Source organism: Cygnus atratus, chromosome 26 (assembly GCF_013377495.2).
Source record: "Cygnus atratus isolate AKBS03 ecotype Queensland, Australia chromosome 26, CAtr_DNAZoo_HiC_assembly, whole genome shotgun sequence".
Taxonomy (NCBI): Eukaryota; Metazoa; Chordata; class Aves; order Anseriformes; family Anatidae; genus Cygnus; species Cygnus atratus.
In genome coordinates, this window is record NC_066387.1 from 4,880,161 (window position 1) to 4,906,731 (window position 26,571).

General features: G+C 50.5%; 1 protein-coding gene across 1 annotated transcript in view; it reads right to left on the reverse strand.

The window, feature by feature from the left end:
* Positions 1–25,854, reverse strand: part of REXO1 (RNA exonuclease 1 homolog) — a 40,284-nt gene extending 14,430 nt beyond the window's left edge. The window contains 7 exon segments of the mRNA XM_035569694.2: positions 403–540; positions 2,184–2,347; positions 2,974–3,175; positions 5,733–5,834; positions 9,178–10,086; positions 10,088–10,962; positions 25,557–25,854. Coding sequence (XP_035425587.1) covers positions 403–540; positions 2,184–2,347; positions 2,974–3,175; positions 5,733–5,834; positions 9,178–10,086; positions 10,088–10,962; positions 25,557–25,731 — 2,565 coding nt within the window. The 5' untranslated portion in view covers positions 25,732–25,854.
* Between the last annotated feature and the right edge of the window lie 717 nt (positions 25,855–26,571).

Sequence of the window (26,571 nt, forward strand, 5' to 3'; positions counted from 1 at the left end):
TTAAATGCTGCACAGCTCATAAGCAGCAAGTTTTGCCAATTACATCTACCTTACACCTACTGCGTGCTCAGATTCCTGCAGGTGTTTGCTACTCTGCTAGAGCAAAGGGACTTTTGTCTACTTTGAACATAACATGCATCCCCCTAAGCCGCCCTTCTGGGCTCATTAAAAACAGCATGCACGCTCTCCTAATGAAGAGAAAGGTGTTTTTTTCTACTGGAAACCTCCACTGGAATTTTATTTTCTGTTGTCCAGTCTGGAATTATTTAGTGCCTGTCTCCTCTGACATGTGGATAGGAGATTTTTCTGGGTTTGCTGCAATTCTGGAAGGTTTTGGCCAACGCAGAGGACTTCATACTCTACTGCAGATTTTATTCATAAGAAGAAAGCACCGGTACAGACCTTGTCAAACGCTTCCTGGGAGGAGGAACAGAATTTCAAGCACTCATCAATGAAGAGATTGAGATATCTTTGACGAATGTTTGTTGGGACTTTAGCACCAAATTCTGTGGGAATAACAGGCCTCTGTAAGCTGGCGCTCTAGAGATGAGACAGAGAGAGAGAGAAAGAGGCTATTCGGGGTTCAAGAAGCATGTTGCTTCAAGACTCTCACATTTTCTGTTATGTTACTAACAGCAGCATGACTTTCTTTCTCAAAACCTGCTCAAAGCTGAACATAACATGCATCATTTTGGTTCTAAAAACACCGCTTGAAGCTTTTGTGCTCCCCCACCCCCCCTTCAATATTTGAACTACTTCAAAAAGCAACCACATTTCTTTATGCAACTCATCCAGCAGCCCAGGAGTCCCAGCGGCATTAGTCACAACACAACATTTACATATACAAGCATCCCAGGCCATGAAAATGACGACATTTACATTAAGAGAGTCAAGATTAGCACAGTACCAAGCACCACAATTTGAGCTGAAGGCATGAACACACACCACCAGTTAAGTGCATGACAAACATGTTTTTTCTTGCCAGTACTCTAGTCGTAACAAGAGGATAGAGGCTCACACTTCTGGCAGGCTGGCAGCCAGCTAAGTCATCACGCTTTCTATGGGATTCCTGTAACTTTTCTGAAGTGCTTTTGTCTTCCTTTTTACTGCCAATCATGATGTTCCTGAAAGGATTTTCCCTCGCATGACACGTTCTTTGTGTACAAAAACTGCATGTTGCAATGAGTTACGACCTACCACTGTAGTTTTCCCATTTAACACCAGTTTATCTTCCAGATTACACACTTTGCCTCTTTTTTTTTGAGGAGAAACTGTACGTTCACCTCTAAAGCACCCAATTGTTTTGTCAAGTCTTTCTTCACCCCACCCAAGAGACGTACATTAACTAAACCATCTGCTGCAATCTGCAATAAACATAGCTCTAAGGAAGATCTGGGCCGCTCGAAGGGGAGCAACAGGACCTAGCTCAGTGGGAAGAGTGCTTGTTTTCTTCATGAATCTTCTGCTTCCATCTATCTCTTTCTATTCCTTTATCTTGTTTAAACCTGTTCAAGGGGTTTGGTCCTTTTCATTATATATGTACACACATTTTCTCAGCCTGTAACATGACACTCTTAAGAACCTCTGTAACAATGGCAAGTATTTTATGCTTTCAGTTCTTTCTTTTATTTTTCTTTAGCTTCAGCTTACACGTCACTATCAAAAGTATGCTAAGGTTGGGCAGGTATCAAAAAAAAGGGGAGAGAAAGAGAGCTTTTCCCCCAAATATTAACTGCGGCATGAAGTTTACACGATCACATTTTAACTACAGATGTTACTGTGGGACACTATTCATAAACGCCTTCCTGAGTCTGACCCACAAAGGCTGGGAAGGCCTTTAATCCAGCCATGCCATTTGAACATGAGACTCCCTGATACAAACAGCTACAAACCTAGCCAGACAGCACAACAGAAGACTCAAACTGAAAACGAGATCAATATTCAAAGAGATCAGAGCAGCACTTAAGTATTTCTATCTTTCTAAGCTCCTACCCCTCAAGTGTTTAATTTTTTATACAATGCTATCGAGGAAAACCACAGGGAGAGAGAAACCCATTTAATCAACCTAATCAAATCACCACTTCTCAGAGTGCTAAGTTTGGAACAGCACGGTTAAACATAGCACTCTCAATGGGGAATGACCAGAAAAGAAGCTGCAAAGGCAGATGTCACATCTCTTTTACCTGTAAGGAGGGAACGTGAGCTATCCTTTTCTGCACAGTGGTGCTGGTAGTCTTTGAAGCCATCCCAGCTAAGGTGCAAGCCTTCAGAGAAAGGGTGGGTGCTTCAGAGTCATTGGAAGGTGTGACACTTTTGCCAGCAACAGCCTTCTTGCCGCTCACGAGGCCTGCAAGGAACAGAAAACATATTTAAGTAGAAATCCTACCACTAGGCATCAAGTTGTGAGAATGAACTTACTGTGCTGCGATTTTCAAATGGAAACCTCCCAAGGGATAAAAATCGGGTAATTTTACCACCTTCCAGGCAAGGATGAAGGAACCTTCTGCCAGGAAACATGCCTTGTTTTTTTTTGTTGTTGTTGTTTTGGGGCAACTGAGTCAGTCGAGTTTAAAGAGTTAACCCTGTCACCTACAATGCACTACCTGCCCATCAGGTCAGCGCTGAGGCCTTCGACCACAAAGGGATGCTGATGAGCATGAATTAGTACTTCCCCTCTGCTTCAGCCACCTCCTCAAAAGCTTCAGTGGAAGCACGAATGAGGAGCAAACACACTCCAAAGATGAAACAGGAAAGAGATGCACACTTAGTCTGTTGCTTTTCAGAAAAGGATGGCACTTGCCAGTGGAAAGACCTTCCACTGGTCCCCAAAAGCAACGATTAAAATTGTGGCCAGTACTACACCTCTTCTGATAGCTTAGCATCTGTATCTTGGGAGAAATCTAAGCAGAAGGCAGTGTCTTTTCAACAGCGGGGAGGACAGGACAGGGATCACAAGTATTGCTGCTGGCTTACTTTGTTTGACTGCTGCGGAAATGGCTACATTTGGCACATGAGCAATCCTCCTCTTTTCTCCTGGCAAAGAAAGGGATGCCTTTTGAACTGCCACAGCCAGCTGTGCCGCCTGCTGCTGAGCCAGCTGGATCCTCTGGTAGCAGACCTCCTGAGCGGTGGGCGGACGGTACGGCCGGACTACGGGCTTGCTCGGCACCTCTGCCTGCACAGACAAAAAGGTTTCTACAGCCACCAGTCCCCACCCTTTAGTTTTCATCCACCCAAGCAAGGTCTCTATTCCCTGACCCTTCTATGTTAGCAACTACGGGTTTTTGAGAGGAGACCCCAACCATCTCCCAGAACGACTTAGTCACCCACCAAAGCGCAGCGTTAATGAGTTGCCCTCTGGCAAGACCTCTCATCGCTGCGGGATCTTCCTAAATTGGTAGGTGGCATTTGAATTGCTTGTTTAATGGCCAGGGTGCCTGTTCTCCATCACTGTGCCTAGCCCACTTCTCCATCGCCACTCTCAGCTCTACATCTCGCACTAGAAAATCTATCCGGCCCCGTGCTCCTGAGCATCCCTGCGTGCTTCTTTACTTTACACCGTGAGGAAAAAGCAGCCAACTATTCTTTCCTCTTTGCTACATGATGGGGGAGGCTTGCAGCTCACTCCCTCTCCTCCTTCACTGTCTTCCCCATGCTGAATTACCAGTGTCATCTCCCCTTGCAGCACTTCCCCACCTCTCAACAGCTTTGTTTTAACACTCTAGTTCCTGTAGCTAGCTAGAAGTTGCACATGCGCGCATTTATGGGATTAGACCATTACATAAACCGAGCTCTGAATTTTGAGCAGCCTCTGCCCCTGCCTGCTTGTGGAGGCATTTCACCGTGCAGCCGTTACCGGCACAACCACATTACACATGCATTTCCTTTGATGTCCAAATTCAGGTTGCAGGAAAGGTGCCAAACATTATGTCAACAAAGAGAGAAGTTTTCTAGTAGCAGAAATACCAGAGAAGCAGCAGTAGTACAAACTTCCCCACGTTACTTAATAACCTCTGGTATCTGAGAAATGGGCCTTCCCTCCTGAAACGCCTTCAGGGAACAGTGCGCTTGCTCAGCCCGCGTGTAACATGGCATTTCTGAAACCGCAAATCTGGGGCAAACTGGCTCCTCCTGCATTCCTGGCCTCTGATGCTGACACCAGCTTCTGGAAACCAAACTGAGCGCAGCCAACCATTAAATGATAATTACAGACTTCCTAGCAGGACAGGACACTCATTTTCTGCCTCACCTTCAATTCCTTTGACCCACCATTCCCCCCCTGAAAATTAAACTCAAACTCACACAGAGCAGAATCACAGAATAGCTTGGGTTGGAAAGGACCTCAAAGATCATGTAATTCCCACCTCCCTGCCGTGGGCAGGGACACCAGCTCAGCTCCCTCCCCTTCAGGCTGCTCAGTTTTTGAGCTATAAATCACAAGCAAGGCTGAGCAAATATTAAACTTGGAGGGACGTGGCAAAGCACGAGCCTCAACTCTGCACGCAAAAGCAGCACTTCAGGTCTTACAGCACCTCCTGAACAGACTTGGCAGCAGCAGCAGCAGCACTGAGCTGAGATACTCCAGGGCAGGCACGTCCTGGTGCATGTGCACAGCAGCTGCTGCTGAGCACACCAGATCGGCTCTGTTTGCCCGTGCAATGACTGCACTGGTGCTCACATCTTTTGAAAGCATTCTGGGATCAGTTGCCACATTAAGAAAATGCATTTAAAGATTTGTACATGTCTAAAAGGCACCTATTTGCAATAAATATTTGAGTTAATGAATTTCCAACCCATTTGTTTCAGTCCCTTATCTCTTCACTTTGGAAGAAAGGGTCCTTATCAAAGCACATGGACTGGCTGAAGATATGTAGTTAAATAAACAGCATTGTATTGACCTCAGGGCTTCAAATTATTAAAAGCAAAGAAACCTTTTTCAGGCAGAGCGGAAAGGAAGAACAATTAATTTGGGTTTCCCAACTCAAATCAGTGCTTAAGCTTCCATTCTTATCCTGCTGCAACATAAAACTGACTATCTGTACTCAGCACCTGGAGGGAAACACATTAAACCCTCAGAGAAAACATGAATTAAACTCCTAGTGAGAAAGAAAAAAAAAAAAATCAGAATATCATTTTTTTTCCTCCTCTCTGCTTAAATTATTTTCACAATTGCAAAAGAACAGTATCAAACAAGATACTGTTGCTATCTTTCTTGAATCTGAACAGATGTAAATGTAGTAAAGGTTTTCAACATCTGACAAGATTCTTACAGCTATCTTTTAGTTCCACAAGATAAGGAGAAGTACTATCAGACTCAGACTGACCTTGTGTAGATTTAATTATTTAAATCTTAGTGATTGAATAAAGTTATACTATAGAAAACTGAACTCCCCACACTACCCCAATGAGTTACAAGGTGCACTTATTCTTCCTCAGCTTGTACTTGTTTTCATGAGAGCTTATTGGAGTTCTGCTGCTGTTTGTAACAGATGCCTAACCATGTTTTTCAGAAATCAGAAAGGGGAAGAAAGACATCTGATGTAAGAGGATTCCAGTGCAAACAGTTCGTACGATACCATCACGGCGGGGGGGTGAAACTTTATGATCTTTAATGTCCCTTCCAACCCAAGCTGTTCTATGAATCTGGGACTACACCCTTTTCCAATGTCGTAACAGGACAGAAAATCCTCACTTTAGACATCTAAACGTTTGCTCCTGAGAGCTGCACTTACATTTCCTTGTTTGACAAGATGAGAGATCCTTCTTTTTTGGCCAGGAAATAAGGTAGTTAAATTATCTTCTGTTTTTTCTTCATTTACTTCCTCTTTCGACAGCTGGAAAACAAAACAACAAGCTTCCAAAATTGAACGGACTTGAAGATCCCTCCCAAAAAGAGCTGAAAAGCCTCCTTTTGGGTTAACAGAAAGTCCTTGCAGGTGGCAGGTGAAAACAACACGTGGTCAGCTGCTGAACTACAGAAATAAGACTTGTTTGGAAGCCCAGAGCCGCCAGTGAAGCCAATGAACAACAGCACCACCGCTCCCACCCGGGCAGCCGGCCGTGAGCTGTGCAGCAGGCAGCTCTGGCACCGCTCAGTACAGCCCCTACCTGCCACGGAGCCGGGAGTGCCCTTCCCTGCCAGCCGCTCACACCTCACCTTTCACGGCATGCTTAAAATCCAGGATGTTTTGTTGCTTAGTTTTGGGGGTGGCTTTTTTTTTTTTGGAAGAACTTCTGAGCTGACTCATTTTCCCGTGGTACAGTGTGCTTCCAGAGCAGGTCCTGAAAGGGTGCCCAGTACCAAACCACCCTGCCCTCACGCCACATTTAGGGGAACCCTTCTCTGCGGCTTTATCTGCGGCCATATCCACAGAACGACTGCGGTGACAAATGCTCAGGTAATAGGTCTGAACGGCCAGAAACCCGGGAGAACGTAAGAGCACCTCTCTAGCTAAAGCAGCTTCTGAGCTAATGTCTCAGGCTTACTCCCAGGGGGGAAGAGAAAGAACAAACAAAAAACAAACTTTAACATCTTCTTCGGATTTGACTGGGCTGTTCATTTATATAAACACACTTCACGGGTTTATTTCTCAAAACTCTAGCTGCTCTCCCCTCAATCTCGCTTTCAGTTTTCCAGTGCAGCCTCTGGCGAGGCTCTGAGCCGAGGCAAGGCCAGCAGCCCTTCAAAAATCGGGGACAGAGCTGAGGGCGGCTTTGGGATGAGCTCAGACACCTCAGCAGAGCTGCACTCATCACCACGAGGGCATCCTGGAGGAGCACTTCACACTGAATCACTTAGCTCTCGAGGAACTTGCTAGGCCTGTTAATTCAGTCGCATCCCTAATAAACTCTCACAAAGTTATCCTTCCAAGTGGAAAAGTACCACACGGCTCATAGGGACCTTCCCTCCAGACCAGCTCGTGGCTGAGACCAGGCCGCAGGGGCTCCAGCTACAAACGATTGCAGAAACAAAACCAAATCCCCAAATCCCCAGTGACCGGTGCCACCCTCCCAAAAAGCAGCAGGGAAGCAGGTAACCACCGGCAAGCACCCCCCCCAAAAAGCACCTCCCCACTGCAGCGTGTGTTCCTCCCCTCCACAAGAGCACGGAATTAAACTTTGGTGCAGGAATATAAGGGAACTGGTGAGGAAAGGCCGGTTGCAACGGGAAACGCAGGTGGCTGCTGACAGCTGGGCATTGCTACCAGATGCCCGGAATAACTGCTTGAAGAGTACCGCAGCCCCCGGGTCGGTGCTTTCTGAATCCAGCCCATTTCGAGTCTTCTCACTTTTGGAAAGCCCTAAATGAATAACTGTTTCCCCTCTATAGATGGCGTGCCCTTAAAATATTCTCGCTTAAGCTGGGCAATTTGAAGAAACAAATCCAAAAATAAAGCTCTCTTTCCTAGCTGAGAATTACCCTGAACTGAAAAAAAAAAAAAAAAAAAAGAGCAGCTGAATTTTAAACAAGCAAAATCGAGTAATGCTAATAGTTCGGAAGAAAATCGTTATGCTGAGAACTGCTTTATACTAAGGCACTTCGTATTAGTGTGAAAAAGGTCTTTAGTAGTCAGCAGGACAGAAGAAGCTTGAATGCTCCAGCCACTCCCCTCCCCACACTGCAGATCCCAGCTCACTTCATCCTCCACATACGGAGTCGTGGCTGGGAGAATTTTGTTCACGGCCACTTCACCCACCCAAATACCAAAAGCCTCAAAACCAGCAACAGTTTCTGATGTTGTTTTCAGAGAGAATAAAACTCAACAAACAAAGCCACTGGGAGAAATGGGTTTTCGACCACGCAGTCGTGTGGCTCCTGCTGCAGTCACCCTGCCCCTCTTCCAGATCAATAACCCCAAAGGGAGCCTCGCTGGGTTTGAAGGGGTCTGAACTGGAACTCACTGGAAGCCCCGGTGGAGTCCCAGTACCCCCCCTGCCTTTTGGATGCGGGACGGATGCAGCCGAAGCTGCTGAGCAATTCCTTGTCACTTGGAAGCACTCGTCCTTCCGTGCCCCGCGTCCCCCAGCACGTCCCCTGCCTTTGCCAGCTGCCCCCGTTAAGGGAGCTCCCGGACGACACAGCTGGCTCAGCCACCTCGGTACCTCCGGGCTGCAGGCAGATGTGCCAGCTGGGTAACACCAGAAACACATCTGGGCTCTTTGCTCAACAGAGCCAAATTTGTCACTTTTCTTTTTTTAAAGCTCTTTTCACTCCAGCTCCACGAACACCTGCTGCGAGGGCAAGCGCAATCATCCCAGCCAGAAAACCTGGGCTCGACAGCAAGTCAAACAGCCCTGCCCGGGCGCTGCCAGGTCGGAGGCTTTGCTCCTGCTGCCCGGCTGAGCTCGGACGTCAGAAGATGAAGGATGAGTTTTGTCTGCTCCTACTTCCGTCTCTCGGAGGCTGGCCGAGGATCGCTGCCAGCAGCTGCTTTCCAGCCTTTTTTACTTGCTCAGTTCTGTTTTAAACCTTGGCAAGTGAGGTCCCCCCTCTTCCTCTGGGGACCACCTCACAACAACAGAAACCTTTTTAGGTAAAGGCTGTCTTTTTACCTCCTTCTTCCAAAACCCTTTTCTACCTTTTGAAGCAGTTTTAAAGCTAATGTCTTACCTACACCCCGTGAGATACCCAGAGATCCCGACACAGTAACTGCAGCACGCATTTAGAACAAGGAACAGCGATTTGGGGAGCCTGAAGTGCCCAGCGCTGCCTACGCCGACTTGCTCCAACACATCATCCTTGTCCTAGCTGCCATCATGTTCCCCAAACTATGCCGCAACAAGGAGGCATTACTCAGACCAGCAAACCTGAATTAGCTTTGAAAGACCCAAAAAAATACTCCCCAAAGCCTCTTCTCCAGCCAGCCACAGATCTTAGGCCAAATGGAGACAGAAGTACCTGACAACCCTGAAAGGTAAAGGCCTTCCACACAAAGGGCAGCTGAATCCTTACATTTCCCAGTGGCTTTCAATCCAGCAGGTAAATTCAGGTGCAAATTCTTCAAAGCACTCGGTCAGGACAAGGATGAGATTCGTCCAACATGTGGAGTCTCCCTCCGTAGCCCTCTTCAGCTACTTGAAATCAGCAACACCGCTAAACTAAACCAGAATCCTCTCACATTTAGATTTCTCTCACATTTAGATTTGAGACAACCAACCAACTCAAACAAGCATTACCTGCTTCCCCAGCCTCCCCTTGTCTTCAGTTTTCACATCTGTAGATTCATTAAAAATCCTGAGACACTCTTCCATTGGGTCTGACTCTAAGTCCAAGTCTTTCTCAAGGACGGAATAATCGATGTCATCAGATGTTGAGGAAGAAGATGACGACTTTGACAATTTAGACCGCTTCACTTTCTTTGTCCCTTCATTTTCACTCTGAGAGCTTGAACCACAGTCATCACCATCCGAATCTGAGCTCACGTCAAGTAAAGCGGATGGCACAGGTTTGCCTTTGTCATCGTCGTCCCCGCTCTCATCTCCAAACAGGTCAACGTGACTCAGGCTCTGCTGCTTCCGACTCTTCTTCGGCTCTCCTTTTTCCGCAGAGCTGACCTTTTCTTTCTTTCGTTCCAGTGCTGGGGTCTTGGTCCCTTTGTCTTTGTTTTTACGACCAGAGGTTTCCTTACCATTTTTCACATCGGCTGTTTTCAGTTTGGAATCTTTCTTGCTGCTGCCCAGCTTTTCCGTGCTAGAGCCTTTGATGACGCCCTCACCCTTGCTTTTCCCTGAACTACTGCTGGCAGACTTGGATTTTTCTTTCTTAAGTCCATCCACTTTTTCTGACTTCTGTTTTTCAGGTTTCTTTAAATTCCCATCAGTTTTAACTTTGACACTTTTATCTTTGCAGTTTTTCTCCTCGTTCTTTGTTTTTAATTTTTCTTCCTTCTTGAGTATTTTGTCTTTTTCCATATTTTTACTTTTCTCTTTCTTACCAAGCTCACTGAGGCTAGGCACTTTACTAACATCTGATTTCCTCCTCTTTGTTTTGTCTTTCAAGTCTTTGTTTTTATTTTCAGTTTCCTGGTCATTCTTACCAGAACATGATTTCACTGCTTTTGCATTCTTGTCTGATAAGTTTTTGGCAAGGTTTTTTCTGTGAACTTGAAAGGTCCTCCATGCCATACTGTGCTGCCATTTCTTTGCTATCCTGAGAAGCAAAGTCATCCAGTCTGGTGCTCCGCTCTTTGCTGGATATTCCATCGTTTGATTCACTTTCAGAACCAGCTTTTGATTGTGAACTAACAGAAGTTGGCTTATATTCTGCATCAGCCTCATCTTCAGAGGAGGAGAACCTGGCATAGACTTCATATTCATCAGGTATTTCACACAGCTTCTTTCGTGAAGGAGAGTAAGATTCCTCATAACTAGGGACCCTACCTCTTTTAGACCCCTTTGACTCCTTTGTTGTAGCTTTGCTCAGAAGCCTGGCTGAGTAATTTGAAAGTGGGTCATATTCCAAGTCTGTAGAAGGCTTAGAGTCATCAATCACGTATTTATTGTTAGTGACAGTGCTACTGTATTTTTTAGTCTGTGCTACAGCCTTGGGAACATATTCCAGTGAGCTACCTTTAGATCGCGCAGTATCCAAAGTATATTTACTTGACTGGCTAGCAGCAGCGAGAGGAGTAGGATTGTAGTCTGGGTTATTATTAAAGTTGTAGCTACCTGGATTATACTCTAAGGAGGTAAATGAATCATTTTGTGTCACAGCAGCTGACACAGGTGTTTTGGAAATGAGCGAGGAGGCCTCTGAAGCACTGAGCTCCTTTGTCGTTTCCAACAGCTCCTCATACTTTTTCTGTTCTCTCTCAACTTCATTTTTGACTGCCTCAATGGCCTTGTTGACCAGCTCCAGCTCCAGAATGCCAGGTGTCATGTCCGTAACGTCAGCCAGGGCATCATCCTCCGCCTCCAGCGAGGGCCTCGGCAGCTCTGGGTTGTAGGGATCATAGCCCCGTTCTGTAAAAGAGAAGGGAAAAAATAATTTATCTAAACTGCTGGCAGTAAAACTTTCGTTGCAGTACATTTTGAAAAGGTCTTTTCTAAGGTTTACTCTCATCAAAACCCAATCCTGACAGACAACACAGAGAGCCGTGCTCTCCTTACTACACAATACACATTTCAGAGTGAAAGCCACCAGTGACATTCTCTGGCCAGTGGCAGGTACGTGGCTAGACTAGGTTTCCCAAATTTCCTGGGCCTTAAGGACTACAGATCTGTTACCAAAGTGCTGTTATTACTCATGAAAAAACTCTGTAAGTGAAATATTCTTTGGGGCATTAAAGGATAATCACTGTATTAGGACCAAGAGGAGCCGAGTATGCGCAGAATTATCTGCTTAATTCAATGAAGTGAGCAAAGAAGGACAGAGGATTCCAGTACGAGAACTGGGGATTAGGTTCTCATTTATCGATGCCAATGCCCAAAGCCCACTGAAAAGCCTCCAATATTCCTCGAAGCTCAGCATTTCTCACAGCAGCAGCAGGAAAACGAGTCTTACTTGGACCGACAAATCGAGTGCTGCTACAAAGAAAAAAAATGCAGGTACAGAGGGGACACCAGAACTCAACGGCAAAGATCCGCCACCAAGATGTGCACATTAAACACTCCCATTTCTCTTTTCACACGAGCCCTTGGGTGGCCTGCCTTACCCAGGCACTTCCAGGACCACAAGCCGTGGGGTACCAGAGCAAACATCAGCTCAGCAGTCACCGCTCATCACCAGGCCTGCAACGCACCTGCTGTTTTCTCTTTTACTGACGAGCAGAGAAGAGCTGCTGAGAAAGGATCCACCCCTCGGTGTTTTGGTGTCCCTTGCAAGCTTGTTTATCGAAGTGGGAGTGACTCTGCCTTCAAAGGAAGTGCGGCAGAACCCAGCAGGTCAGAAACTCCCTGCACAGCTTCACGAGTTCCCAATGCCTGGAGAGCAAACTGCACCCCCCTCCTCTCCGCCCTGCCAGCTGCCGCTCCCCCATCTCTTTTTCCCCTCGCCATTCTCTCCTTGCTCTCATGATTTTGCTGCCCTCCGTGGGGTGGCTAACCTCACCATAAACTGGGCTCCACTCTGGGCCTCGTACCAAACGTCGCAACCGCTCGCAAGAAAGCTGAGCTGTCAGCTGGGACCAGCGCTGCACCCGGGGCATACATTTCCATAGCAATTAGGTGATCAGCAAGCAACCACCGAGGGGTATTAGAGTGGTATTAGCAGAAGCTCTCGCAGGAATTCCCAATTACCACTTGATTCAGAAATATGGTACGGGCTGCTTACCCCCGTGTACCTCTAAGAAACAAATAAAAGCTCTACATCACAATGTGTCTCATGAAACCCTGACAGTCATCTGAAATACTTGATGCTTTATAGTGAAGGCAAAGCGCATTTTAGAAGGAAAACAGAAGAGCTTGCTCACGTTCAGAAAACGAGGGCTCTGCAGGATGAAACCCATTCTGTTTGCATGTTGTTGGCTCAGCAAGGACAGCAAACCGGGACAGCAAAAAAAATAAAATAATAATAATAATAATCATACCACAACAGGAATTGGGGTGTGCACCAGGCATCTAAGTTTCCTCTCTGCTATGGGCTAAAAATTGGGCTGCACTATGCCCTATTGTCATAGCACAGGTTTATTGCTTACAATCAACAATAAACCACAAAATACACAAAATACAGACTACCCCATGGCAAGAAGCTCTAAAAGCTAAAGCTGTCACCCTAAGCTAGCAGCTTCAACTCCTGTTCTGGCTGACCAAGGACCATGGAGAAAGCCCAGAAGAAAATGCTGAAGAGGGGGCTCCCCTGAAGCCCCAGAGGACAGGACACGCTCTGGCCATGCCGCATGGCCCTTCCAACCCCAGCTCCACAGCAGCGATTTCGGCAAGCAACGGCCCAGCCTAGGGAGCTAGCATGAAAATGCTAAAGCAACCCATCCATGGTTACTTACGTCTGGAGGGTCTGTTAAAGCTCGTCCTGCAACGTTACTCTTGACAAGGAGATGGAAGCGGTTCACAGGTATAAATGCTCTCTATGGCCTACGACACCGTCCCAAACTTTCCCACCTACCTTTCCAACTCATGGTGAAAAGGAAGGGCTGGAGTATCTCACGTGAATGTACAGAGCAACTGGAATCCGCCTGCCCCAGGACAGGCAGGGAAGTAACTTCACCTGGAAGGACTACGATAGTCCTGGAGGAACCCAGCAATGAAGATGTCTGCATTTAGCATGTTATCGGCAGCTAACTACTGCTTTTTGACTTTGAACAGTTTGCAACGCTTGTTTTATCACAGTGCCTGAATGCTAGTGTTCCAAAAGAATGTTGTGTTCCTTGCTAGAAGATAGTAGTAAAACTGGCTCGCCCGACATGAATAAGTAGAAGAACTGAACAATAAACAGCCTGATAAAAGATAGGAAAAAACCCTCTCAGGTCTAACAGGGCTGAGAGAATTTCTTGCAACAGCCAGAATGAACAGTGTTTACAGGAGTTGTTTCTACCATTCTCACAAGACTGAGGTTTTTCCTGATTTCATTTTTTTGGCAGCTCAGCTCCCTTTGGCAGTAAAAAAAAAAAAACAAAAAACCCTGTCTAGCAGTTGGCAGAACTAGCCTCCAGCAAAGAGAACAGTAGAGACTGGGTTAAAATAAAGGCTCTGGTTTCATAAAACACTTTTTACCCCCTTGGGTTTGCAAAGGTTTTTTTGCAAGCCAATTAGCTCCCGGTTGAGCAGAGACTCTGGGCAAACACCGCACGTTGTGATCACCTTCCAAGTGACAGCCAGAGCTGGGCTCAGGACCAGAAAGGTGGGAAAAAGGAGCAAGGCGGTGTATTTGTATAACCACCCACTGCAAAGTGCTTTACAACCAAGACACAAAGAGGATTCCCGAAGCACAGTCCTCAAAGGAACCATGGACTTCAGTCCTTTCTTCCTGGCTCAGTTGTGCAGGGATCTGAAACCACCACCTCCACCTGCTCTGCGGAGGAGGAACTGCTCCCTGCTCTCCCCATTGCAACACCCGGCACAAATCCCGCAGGAACGCGCTCGCTGCCTGGGGGAGAGAGGGAGGGACAAGGTGGCAACCCCGAACATCTCAGGGGACGGATGACACACAGCAGGCAGAGCAATACCCAGAGCCTGCTTAGGAGAAGAAACCAAGAAGAAACACGGACAAGAAAAAAACAGGAACAAAAGCAGATGCAAACAGCATCGTCACCAAGGCAAGTATATATAAACAGAACATCAGAGTAGTTAGGTATAAATATTAGCTGACAAAGAACTGGGAGCCCTCCAGACCCCCACTTCATTTCCTACCACTTCTTTTCCCACCAGCTCTGCCGTGGTAGAAGACCAGCGCAGTGACATCTGGAGGAGGCAGCTCTGACCCCCTCGCTCAGGGTGGGGACCTGAAGTTTAGCGAAAGAGTTGTTAGAGGAACAACAGAGAGGCTGGTAATTTGTTCAGTGTAAAGTCTTTGGTGCCCTGCGAACAAAGGTGAGAACACAGTCTGGATCTAAAGATTTGCTCACAAAAAAAAAAAAAAAGCAAAGCTACTCTATGAACAGCATTTTGTCCGCACAGAAAGGAAAAACTGTTTTAAATCTATCAGAATACAGAGAAAGTCGAAGACAATCTGACTCTGGTGCCCTGAGAGGAAAGCATGCCCAGCACAACGGCTCTGTACATAAATGAGAATAAACACCACCAGCATAGCTGCATCCCTGCCAGGAACTATCCCAGCCAAACTAACCGTAGAGGTTAGCTGCAATTGCTTTCCTGATGTACCCTGACATACATCAGGATATATCCCTACATCAGGTTTTCCATACAAACTGGCTGATTCTGTCATTCATCTAGGGTATAAAACTCGCACATTGTCTTTCAGTGGAACAACCAGGTGTAAAAACACGTTACAAACTCTGAGAATGCCAGCGGGCTTTGAGATACCGTCATGAAAGAGCTCTTTTGTAGGTGTGTAGGACGCCTGATGGATTACCCCAGCGCCGCCGATCAAAGGCTACCTTTTCCATGAAAGCCACTTGTGTAAGGGGGCCCCGCGGCACTAAGCAGGACCGTCAGTCACCTTTGGCCACGATGCATTTGCGGATAATGTAGTGGAAACGCACGCAGAAGGAAATTTTGTACGCACGGAAAGCCACACAGACATACACGCAGGTCCTCGAAGTCAGAGGGATTAAAAACGCTATCTGAAATCAGGCCACCTTTTTAGATGTTTAATTACACTCCTGAGAAGCCGGGAGAGGAAAGGGCTGCGGGGAGGGCTGAGCCTCGTGCTGCGCAGGCAGGCACCCCCGGACACGCAGCCCTTCTCGCAGCCCCACAGCTCACAGGAGTTTTCACCGGCTTTTGTATTTATTGCTTTCCATTCCGAACACTAATACGAAGATCCACATGGTCGCGGCAAGGAAAATTACTAAAAATTGAACTCTGTTCTTCTTGCTGTTCCGATACGCGCGATGCCCGCAGCACTTCTGCTACAGCGAAATGAGTAAGTGAGAAGCACTTTGCAAAATGACTCTTTTTGGAGGATGTAGAACTGAGAGTCTGCGCTCTCCTGAGAGTCACAAGATAATGAGCCTTGAGATGACAGCTCCTTGTAGGACTGGGAACTGAACTGTGATCGGGACGCTCTAAAATGCAAACTATTTTAATAAATTAACGTACCTCAGAAATATGGAATAGTCCCTCTGAGACACAGAAGGGTGAAGTTAACATCAACACCATAAAAACCAAGTTATTAAGAATTTACATAGCACCTCGGGGAACAATTTATTTAAACCAGAAGACAGCTTTAGAAGACACCGAAACGAATCGCATTAAAATCAGCCGGTTGGGAAAAGAGTACGCAGAAGCATAAAAAAAAAGATCCTCCTAAAAACCCAAGGTCGCTTGTTTTCCCAGTTATGGCCATTTTGGTGCTACAAAATGAGGCCTCCGTTCTGAGGCAGGGGGGTTCTTACAGACCTCCTCCAGGGCAGCGGCTCCTTGCTGCACCCCGGCCCTTCTGGGTTTTGCAGCCGGCGAAGGCAGCCAACAAAGGCTGGCATTACAGGGGCAATGGGAGGCATCCAGTACAAGGTCACCTGTTTGACGTGAAAACTTATTTTATGGTGAATCACTCTGCAGAAAAAGATGTCTGTTTTTTCTTTTTTTTTTTTTCTTTTTTTTTTTACCAAGCACCCTGGCAGAGCGCATATTTCAGATGCTTTAAATACACAAGAGCCCGAAAGTATGACGGGTGCCAGTCACCGCAAGCCTGCAGGTTTGGGGAGAGGAGCGAAGCTCGGCACGCACATGGGCCGCGGACGACAACGCCTTCCCTCCGGACAGATCACCAGCTGGAGCTGCTGAGCAGCAGCGGCTGCTGCTAAACGAAACGGAGACGAAAATTAGAACCGTTCACATTGATGGCGATCCCGATCTCGAAACGGACAAACTGCACAGACACCGGCACAGGCCAGACAGCAACCACTGCCGATCGCCCATTCCCGAGTCACTGGGAGCTGGCAACAAAAGGTGCATTCAACAGGAGATGGGGAAGGTGGAAACTGTTGGGAGACCTCTTTGGAAAAAAAAAAAAAAAAACTTTTTTTTTTTTATTTTAATGTTGTCAGAACAGCCTTGTTAGCTTAACAGCTTGCCTGTGTTTACCGTGCCAGTACTTAGCAAACAGCCAACCTTTGCGATTACAGAAAAATTATCACCGTTGGAAAATTATTTAAAGCTTTTCATCTTCAGCCTCACAGAAAAGACAGTAGTTCCACGAGAACAAAATGTTTCAAAAGAGCTTTGCCAGCAGGCTGAGCTTTTGCTACTCTTCGCTATTAAGCGGTGCAAAAGAAATGCCAGTTTTTGGCGCAGACCTCATTCGCAAGTACCCACAGCAAATTTTCAACAATTAACAATATCCAACTACTTGGAAATAATTAACATTGAGATTTAAAATAGCACACCTTGACCAAGTACTCAGAGTAAACGGGCTAGGAGGGCAGGTGAGAGGAACTAAGAGAAATGTTTATTCCACTTTCAACATAACCACGGTCCTAATGATTTCTCGCGCCGTCTCTCTAAATGCTAGCTTTAATTATTAACACTAAATAATAAAAACGTAGGTAACTTTGTACCAGCCTAAGGAGAGCAGGGTAGGAGAGGTATTACTGTCAGTCCAGTCAACGCTGGCCTCTCCCCACGCGCCCCACTCCCTGCGTCTGTTACTCCATACGAGGGATCGGATGCCAGAGCTTCAAAGCACATTATGAACCCAAGCGATCATTTCTTCGGTAGAAAAAAAGGAAGCAAACACGAGAAAAGAAAGTCTTATATTAGCAAGGCCGAAAAAAGGTTGAACAGTCATCCATCACGCTGCGGTATTTTTAAACCGGCTTGTGACAGAGCCCGGGGATGGTTTCACCAGATGGTGCCAGCCTCCGAAGGGCCGTCTCGGCGCGCCAAGCTGGCCGGAGCTCCCGCGACCAGCATCAGGACGGGTGGCTCGTGCCAGGGGCCGAGAGCGGCCGGGGACGATCGTCCCGGCACAAGCAGCAGCACGCTGCGGAGCAGCAGGGAGGCGAGCAGGCGGCGCTCGTGTCGGGAGGGACATGGCGGGGCACAGCGCGCATGGCAGCTCACAAGGCAGGACGCGGCTCCTGCTTTCATTCAAGGAAACGCGACTGTGCAGAGGTTTGCCTCCGGTGCAGCAGAAGAGGCACCTGGAAGGTCCTCGAGCCTACCGCGTGTGATGCTGCGCCCTCCTGACAGCCTCACTGGCAGTCCCGGAGGGAGCCTGGGACCGCCACTGCTTCCCCCGGCGATGCCAGCTAACTCTAGGATGCAGAAGCCAGGACAGAATGGTCTGGCCCGTGCGAAAGCCATCGCTCAGCCCGTGCAAAAGCCACCGCTCACACTCCTCTATTACCGCAGCGATTTACAGTCCCGTCCGCTCGGGTGCTACAACAGGCAAAGAGCACCAGAGGCACGTCGATATCTGTGTTAAACGGAACGTTTTCCGAAGGGGAAACAGCACTTCAGCACGTTTTTCTCCCCTAGCCTCGGAAAGGACACGAGAAGTAACCGGTGTGTTTACCCGGGGGGCGGCAGCAAGCCAAGGCTGGCACCCGAAGTATCGCGGTTCTTCCCCAGGCTGCCACCCGACCCGGCGGCGCGGCACCACGCGGGCTAGAAGGCGTCTCGCTGCTTTAAAACCGATGGGACACGAATCTGGACAGTCAGTGTTTGGACTCTTTGGAGAACTTTTCCACTCCCCTTCTCATTTTAGCTTTAAAGTTAGTTCTCAGTATGCGAGAAAAGTTGAAATACTATTTGGAAAAGAACAAAATAACAGACTTTTTCTGGTTCCGAGAAAGAGACAGACCGGAAAACATTTCCACCTCTCTTGTGCAAGCACGAGGTAAAAATAAGGATCTGCTTCTCAATTCAAACAGCAGAGCAACTCTCCTTTCAAAGAACGAAGAGAAAAAGAAATACCTCCAAGTATTCTGGTGACCACCATGGCCACAAGCAGTAATTCTACCCCTGACCCTCCACTCCCTCCATTTTCCAGCCTCTCTCTGACTTGCTCAGGATAAGTTATCTTCTCAGCACCTGTCTTACTTCTTTAACTATTTCAAGGGAAGAACTCCCATTTAAGAAAAAAAAAAAGTATTTCAATACAGTCACAACTGGACGCTTTGAAAAACAAAGTTAAAAACTAAAGACAAAAACCTTTTAGGCTATACAACATTGAAAAGCTTCAGCTGTGACCTACAAAGAGCTAACACCAAAATATAAACTGGTTTTAAAACCCGTCCAGCTTTAGTTACCTCAAAAGCCTAAATTAAAACTCTGCAGCTCCTTTACAACGCAGACACCTGCGGCTCCCCGGGCTCTTTTAGCCAACACACTCCCTGGTTCTCAGCACGAATCCTCTCTCAACACAAAGGCGAGCTCTCACCGTGAAACTAAAGTCCTCGTGCAAGCAAACCTGCCGGAGCAGGGCTGAGTTTTTGCATAGTCTGTAGCTTTTAAACACAGGCACAACGCCGAGGACCGAGGTCTCATGTTAAATGAATGGCTAACAGGGGAAGCCTCTCTGGAGAAGTTGCCTCTCCGGCAGGTGCTTCACATCCTGCAACCCACACAAAACCCACGTTCGCTTCCCAGGATGTCCAAAACTTCAAAGAATTACCTGAGCTCCCCGCGGTCAGTAAGTATTGCAGATATTTGTTCATGCTGTACTCGAGGCTTTGAATATCTGCTTGGCACAGCTGAGGCTCCGGCACAGGCTTATGGCACGCCACGCTGACCATGTGCTGACACAGCACTTTCTGGGCTGCAGAGACAATTAGGGCAGGACTTCCCACCCCAAAGTCCCGCCTTCACCCTCATTTGCTCCAAAGTCAGATTGGTTTTTACTCGAGTTTCTGCAGGGGCTTTTTGACTCTTTCTTTCTTTCCTAGTACCATGACTGTCACCCTGGGGACTTCTTGGCATCTCCTTCCCCCCCCCCTCCTACCGTACAAGTTGCTTTTTACTCCGTTTAAGCAACGCAAGGTGGCAAGCAGGGTGCTTTCCCAAGCTGCCGGCCTGGGGTAGTGCTGAGCAGCCCCACAGGGCCGCCCCGAGCCCAACGCCACCCTCCTGCTCCCAGTGCTCCCAGTGGGGAAGGAGCTGCGGGGCAGGGAGAGGGCCTGGCGCGGCTCCTCGCTGCGTGCCGGGCTGCGCCCAGCGCTGCTGCCTCTCTGGGTGCCGGCACGTCCCAGCCGCTTCGCCCACCACGGGGCTCCCACGGAGAGGTTTGGGAGATCCTGGATTTTGAATTTGGCTTTTCCGCTTCTCCGGCACTAAGGCAGCACCGCAGCGTTTGACTCGAGGAATGAAATCAGAGGAAGAGTTTAAATGTCAAGGAAGATATTTCACACTGGAGAAAGAAATCCTTTAGGATTTCCCGTCAGTGCGCAGAGGGGAGCCCGGGTAGTTCGCAAACCCCGGTGCCTCCGGGAGGCCCCTGCACCTTTATCATTCACCATCCTTCTGGTTTTGTGAGGCCCCTGCACCTCTAGCATTTACCACCCTTCTGGTTCTGCGGAGAAGGGCTGCTCCCACCTCCCCACTGCTGCTTTCCACACTGGAGAGGGGAAGAGCTGAGCGCAGCTCACGGCCAAGGGGACGCCGCTGAGCGGCTCTGCCCCCCGCACCTGCCCTTCCAAGTCAGCAGCGCCCTGCCCCACAACCCCACACAAAATCACAGCTCGCAGCGCAGCTGCGCCTGCCCGCTCAGTTAACCTGCCCCAAGCACGGTTCAGTTAAGGGACGAGAAGTCTCCGGCTGCTGGAAGGTCGTTACTCTGATTTACATGAGAAGACCCGTCCTGACCTCACCATCAAGAGGGTTTTCTCTTCTTCATTTCAAAACTCGCAGTTAGAAAACACCCACCAGCAACGATTTGGTAATTACTGTCCTAAACACAACCGAGGAAAAAACGCAGCCCTGGCGAGGTCCCCCCACAACCCATGAGGGGAGCACCCGGCCCTGAACCACACGACCTCCCCTCCCGGCGCAGAAATACCGACCGCTGTCGGCAGCTTTCCCCATTTCTGCTCATTCCACTTCCCTTCTAGCAAATGTACCAACAAAAGCACTTTCCTATGAGAAGCTGGTCTCGCACAGCAACCACAGGAAGGAAAAGACGTTACAGACTTGTCGTCCTTCACACGGCACCAACCTGCCCGGCGCGATACGTGGCACGAGGGCAGTCACAGAGCACAGGGGCTGGTCCCACCCAGCAGCGCTGGGTTCATCACACAGCCCCACATCGCGTTGAACAACGCTCCTGACACCTGGAGACTCTTCTGCGGCCTCGGTCCTACAGCACCGCGTGGGCTGAGGACGGATAAAGTCAGGTTTTAAAGCTTAAAGAGCCACTTTAGGTTTTATCGAGCATCATTTTGCGCAGCATTTCGCATACAAGTCACGGCCACCCCGTGCAGTTGGGTTTTTTTTGGCTGAAGGGAGAGATGAAGTGTCTCGCTGGGCCCTTGCCGCTCTGGTGGCAGGACCGACAGAACCCAGGAGGCGAGCCCAAGGACTTGTCAGCGCCTGCCAGGAGCCAGACGGCACTGTTACAGCACCTCGCTCGGGGGCTGGGTGGCACAAATCACCCGGAGGGGAAAAGCTCCGTTGGACAGTGCCACAGAAACCTGCCCAGACACCTTTCAAAGGTGCCGTCCAGAGCTGACCTGCAGAGCTTTGCCCATCCGGACGGCAAATCCGCACGGCCAGAAAGCTTTGGGCCACAGGGGAGGACTGCCGCGTGCTCGTCACCACGCGCTGCTCGAGGCTCAAGTGCTGCAAGGCAGGGTGCTGAAAGCCTCGCTCCTCCACCGCCGCGATCAGAGCAGACAAAGAGGGACCGGTACCTCCAGACCTGGCTGCTGCTTTCTGCTCTGCGCTCAGAACACAGCCGCCTCTCAAGCATCTCCTGACAGCTACTTCCTAACCCACCAAACCAGAGCTGGGTTTCCTTCGGATGTTTGTCAAGAGATGCACTGTGCTTCTTTTATGTCTTTCGGCATACTCAGGACCTAGACTTTAAAGAGAGACCTATTTTTCTCCTCCACAGCTCTTGAAGAGACGCTTTTAGGACTGAAGGCAGTTCTTCCCTCCTACTTAGGCAGCACGCTTTCAAGGCACTTCACACACATTCAATAATCTTTTCATCCTGCTCTGAAGCAGGTGGGTTTCAGTCATTTGGTAGATGGAAAAAGCACTTCAGCCAAGTCAGGATTAGAATTTGCAACCCCCAGGTTCCCAGCCCCGCAGAGGCTCACGGCCCATCTCTCAGCCCACCACCAGCACTGTGGAAATACCACAGCCGCGAGGCTGTCGCTCAGCACCGGCCTCAGCTTTCAGCCGGTACTGCGTTCCCACAGGCCTCGGGTAGCCGCACAGACACCTGCGACACAGACACTGGAACAGGCTTCGCACGAAGCACTCGCACAGCTCAAAGCCCCGCTCAGCCGTGCACCATACGCGTCGCACCGGTTCCCTCCTCGCCTGCCCGGTTTGCATTTACCGAGCTGCTTTCGGAGGGGAAGGAAAGCGAACACCTGCCCCACGCAAACAGCAGCACGAGGCGGGGAGCGAGCTCCGTCCTCCCGCTGGAGATGGTCCCCACCAGGCACGGAGGCCTCTTCGCTGCCCTCTCGGTGGCTGGGACCACGAGAGTGCCGCAGAAGAAATGAGGATCACCCATCGCCAACACCAAGCTCCTCGGGAAGTCTGCAACAGCGACAAGGAGGTGGGGGACAGTGCCGCAGCCCACTAATCCCTCTCCTCTCCGCCCCACCCGGCGCATGTCCCCAGCCTCCTCCACCACGGCCTGCTCCCCTCCCCAGTTTTCAAAAGCTACTTCAAAGCCACAGAAGTCCTACTAGGAGTTTTGGGGTTGTTGCCAGTCCTAAGGTGATCCTCAAACATCAAAGCGAACACCAGCCTCGAATCAATATGCTTCGCAGGCTGGTTCTTTAGACGTTCTCTTTTTTTTTTTTTCTAGGCTCTATCCCAGAAAACGCAGATCTACACTGGAACTCTTGGTGCAGGAACCACCTGTTCGGCAAAGAAAAAAAAAGTTTTTAAAGCTTGTGTGTTAAACATTGCAATTAAATAGGTCAAAAATGCCTCTTATAAGGCTGCTTTAAAACCAGACAGGCAGCTTCACTGACCAGGAGCAACTTGAGCTGGCTCGAGAGCCTGCTTTCAAGAAGATGGTTGCCTGCTTGCAGCTGCACTACTGCACCCTCTAGTGTAAGTCTTCAACACATCCTTCCAGGCTAGGTGGCTTCAGCAGGAAGGGCAGGAGCACCACATCTGAAGCCATCAGCCGAAGCTAAGCCTCGGCACTGCTTAAAAATAACAGCAAAAGCATCCTCTGTTCCTACAGACGTTTGACACCTTACAGAGCACCCTTCTAAAGCTTCAGCGCTCTGCAGCAGGTTCCTCGCTTATTTTCCATTTCTCAATCTAAATTAACACAAAAAAACAACTCAAGTCCATCCCTAGGCGGAGGCAGAATGCGCAGAGCCATGGCTGTGACAGCCGCGCCGAGGTGCCAAGGGGCTGGGGAGGAGGCAGAGCAGGCGCCGAGAGGCAGCGGCTGCAGCCAAGCCTCGGGAGCCGGCTGCTTTGGCGAGCGGCAGACACTTGACCTGAGAAAACTAAACCCATGCTACAGCTTTTCTTTTTCAAAAAGCCGAAGCTTCTCTAAGAGCCGTAACACAACCAACAAACCTCTCACCCTCCCTAAGACACGGACTGCTCCTGGGTCGCCAACGCATCCGAGCCAGGCCCAGCAGGAGAGGGACCGGGATCACTTCTTCCAGAGACTGCCACTCACGCTCAGCTCTCACGTTAACGCTTTTAACCACCATTAGAAGCTGCACAAACTTTCCAGGTGCCCCGAGAGGTTTTGCTAGAGACCAACCTTTGCTTCCCCGTTTCGTAAGCAAAAACTTGAAGCTATTCAAAAAGCAAAACCAGCACCAGGTTTATTTAGTACAGCAGCAGCTGTTTCAGGTGGGAGCCCAGAATGGGCAAACCTTGTTCTAAAACTGATGTTCTGCAGATATTTAAAGGCACTGAAAGGTAACTAAAATATTAAGCACGCCTAAAGGGCCCTACAGAGCTTTTCAAATTCAATAGAGCACTGAAGGAGGCAGGAATTTTTGTTTTCATAATAGTGTATGTGTCTGACTGTGACTGTCTTGAACATGCTTATTTATTTTAAATTAGACAGCTGTCATGGTAAGATGACCTGGTGATCAGGGGACACAAAGAATCATTAATTTTTCAAGTTTATGAATAAGCCAACGTAAAGCAAGCACAATTTAAAATAAAAAGTGATAAGCTGTGCTTTATTTTGACAACTTTGGCCTGAGGTCGTTAGACCACACGCACGAGCACGTATGGCCTACCGGAATAACACAGCTTTAACAAGAAGAAAGCGAGCAGCAACCTTCTGGAGGGAAGAACGAAGGCTTTTCTCTGCCAGCAGCATAAGCAGATCAGCAAATAATGACTAAGTAAAATGACGAGAGTTGCTGGAAGAAGCGAGCAGAACAACAGCTATCTTTTCCGTAGCCAAGCTTCTTTTTGAGAGAGCTGGCGGCGCTCCACGCCTCGCTGAAGTCTTGCTGGGGCTTCCCACAGCCCCACTGGCAGGACCTGCAGCCGCCGGCGCAGCTCCTGCATCACCTCCAGGCCCACGGGCGGCACGGCGGGTCGGCGGGTCGGAAGGCCGCCCCGACGCCTCGCTGCCACGTGAGCTCGGCTGCCTGGGGGGACAGGGAAAGGGATGAGAACAGAGCCGTCCTCCGGCGGCCTGGCGACAGGAGGAGGCTGTCCTCGGGCGATCGGTTATTGCAGGAAGCTGCTCCCCACCGCCCGTGGGTCGGGCGGTGCCTGCGGGATCCTGCCGGTGAGCACGGGATGGTTTGGGTTGGAAGGGATCCTCGAAGATCACAGCCTTCACCAGAGCAGGGTGCTCAGAATCACAGCACGGCCAAGGCTGGAGGGGGGGGCTCTGAGGATCAGCCAGTCCAACCCCCCTGCTGGGCAGGAGCACCCAGAGCACGTCACGCAGGATGGCACCCAGGCGGGTTTGGGCTATCTCCAGAGAAGGAGACTCCACCACAGCCTCTCTGGGCAGCCTGTCCCAGTGCTCTGTCACCCTCGCAGTAAAGAAGTGCCCCCTCATAACCTGCCGGAACCTCCTGTGCTTCAGTTTGTGCCCGTTGCCTCTCGTTCTGTCGCTGGGCACAAACTGCAAAGACCAGCTCCGTCCTCTTGCACCCTCCCATAAACACTGAGGAGCTCAAAGCCCTGGGCTCACCCCCTCCAAGGATCACAGAACCACAGAATCATTACGGCTGGAAAAGGCCTCCAAGATCACCTGGTCCAACCGTCCCCCTCCCACCACTGTCACCCACCGAACCATGTCCCCAAGCACCACGTCCAGCCTCTCTTTGAACACCCCCCAGGGACGGTGACGCCACCACCTCCCTGAGCAACCCATCCCAAGGCCTGACGGCTCTTTCTGACAGAAATGTCTCCTCGTTTCCAGCCCGAACCTCCCCCGGCGCAACTCGAGGCCGCTCCCTCTGGTCCTGGCACAGTTACCTGTGAGCAGAGGCCGACCCCCAGCTCCCCGCTCCTCTCGGGGAGCTGCAGAGAGCAGCGAGGCCTCCCCTGAGCCTCCTCCAGACCGAGCACCCCCAGCTCCCTCAGCCGCCCCTCGCAGGACCTGTATGGAGCACCCACACCTCGTGCGGGCCGCCCGGCAGCACCTCGCGGCCCGAGCGTGCCGAACCCGCTCCCTTCCCCCCCGCCACAACCCCTCCGTCCCGGCACCAGCCCCGCTCAGAGGCCCCCGTCTCCCTCTCCGCACACCGAGCGGCCCCGGCGAGGCCCGGGGGCGCCTCCTCCACCCGGGGCGGCCTCGGGCCGGGAGAAGGGAGGCGGCGAGGGGACGGAGGCCGCGGCCGGGGCCGTACCTGCGCCGTGACCCAACGCGGCGGCCGCACCGGGGGCTCCGCAGCGCGCCGCCACCGGGGGGTGTCGGAAATGGCAGTAGGGCCGGCGGCAGGGGGGGCCCCCGGCCGGCCCCGACCCCCCGGAGCCGAGGAAGGGGCAGTCGATGCCGCGGAAGTAGCCGCTGGAGCGCAGCATGGCGGCGGCGCCGGGCGGCACCGGGCACCGCGCTCCCGCCTCAGCGCCCCGGGCCCGCCGCCATCTTGGGAGCGCCGCAGCCCGGCCCGCGAGGCCCCCCCCCCGCGACGCCGCTGCCAGCACCGGGCTGTCCGCGGCGCGCCTGAGCGGGCGGGGAGGGGAAATGGCGGGCGGGGCCGCGGGGGGGTGCGGGAGGAAAATGGCGGGCGGGCGGCGCGGGGAGTGAACGGGGGGGCTGGGGGCTGATCCCGGCTGAGGGCACGGGGTTGTGCGGCGCGAGGGAGGCCTCGTGGAGGTCTGCGGCTTCCTCACGAGGGGAGCGGAGCTCTGCTCTCTGGGGACAGCGACAGGACCTGAGGGAACGGCACGGAGCTGGGACAGGGGAGGGTCAGGCTGGGGGTTAGGGAAAGGTTCTGCACCCAGAGGTGGTCGGGCACTGGGACAGGCTGCCCAGGGCAGCGGGCACAGCACCGAGCTGCTGGAGCTCAAGAAGCGTTTGGACATCGCTCTTGGGCACACGGTGTGATTCTTGGGTGGTCCTCTGGGGTCCCAGGAGTTGCTCTCAGCAGTCCCTGCCACTCAGGACACTGCGTGTTGTGGTGATTCTGGGAAGACTCGGGCCTCCCTCCTTCTCCCCACGAACACTTGTCACACCTGTGTTCAGCGGGGAACCTGAACGTTGCAGCGGTCATTTGTCAGCACCAGAGCAGGGACTCGGGGCTGGCCCTGAGGGGTCGGCTTAGGTGAGGGGCACCCACAGCTCCTGGCAGCCCCCAAAATGGCCTCAGCCTTGAAGTTTTGGAGGAGGGAGCCTGCCCTCATCCCACTCTGGGAGCGGTG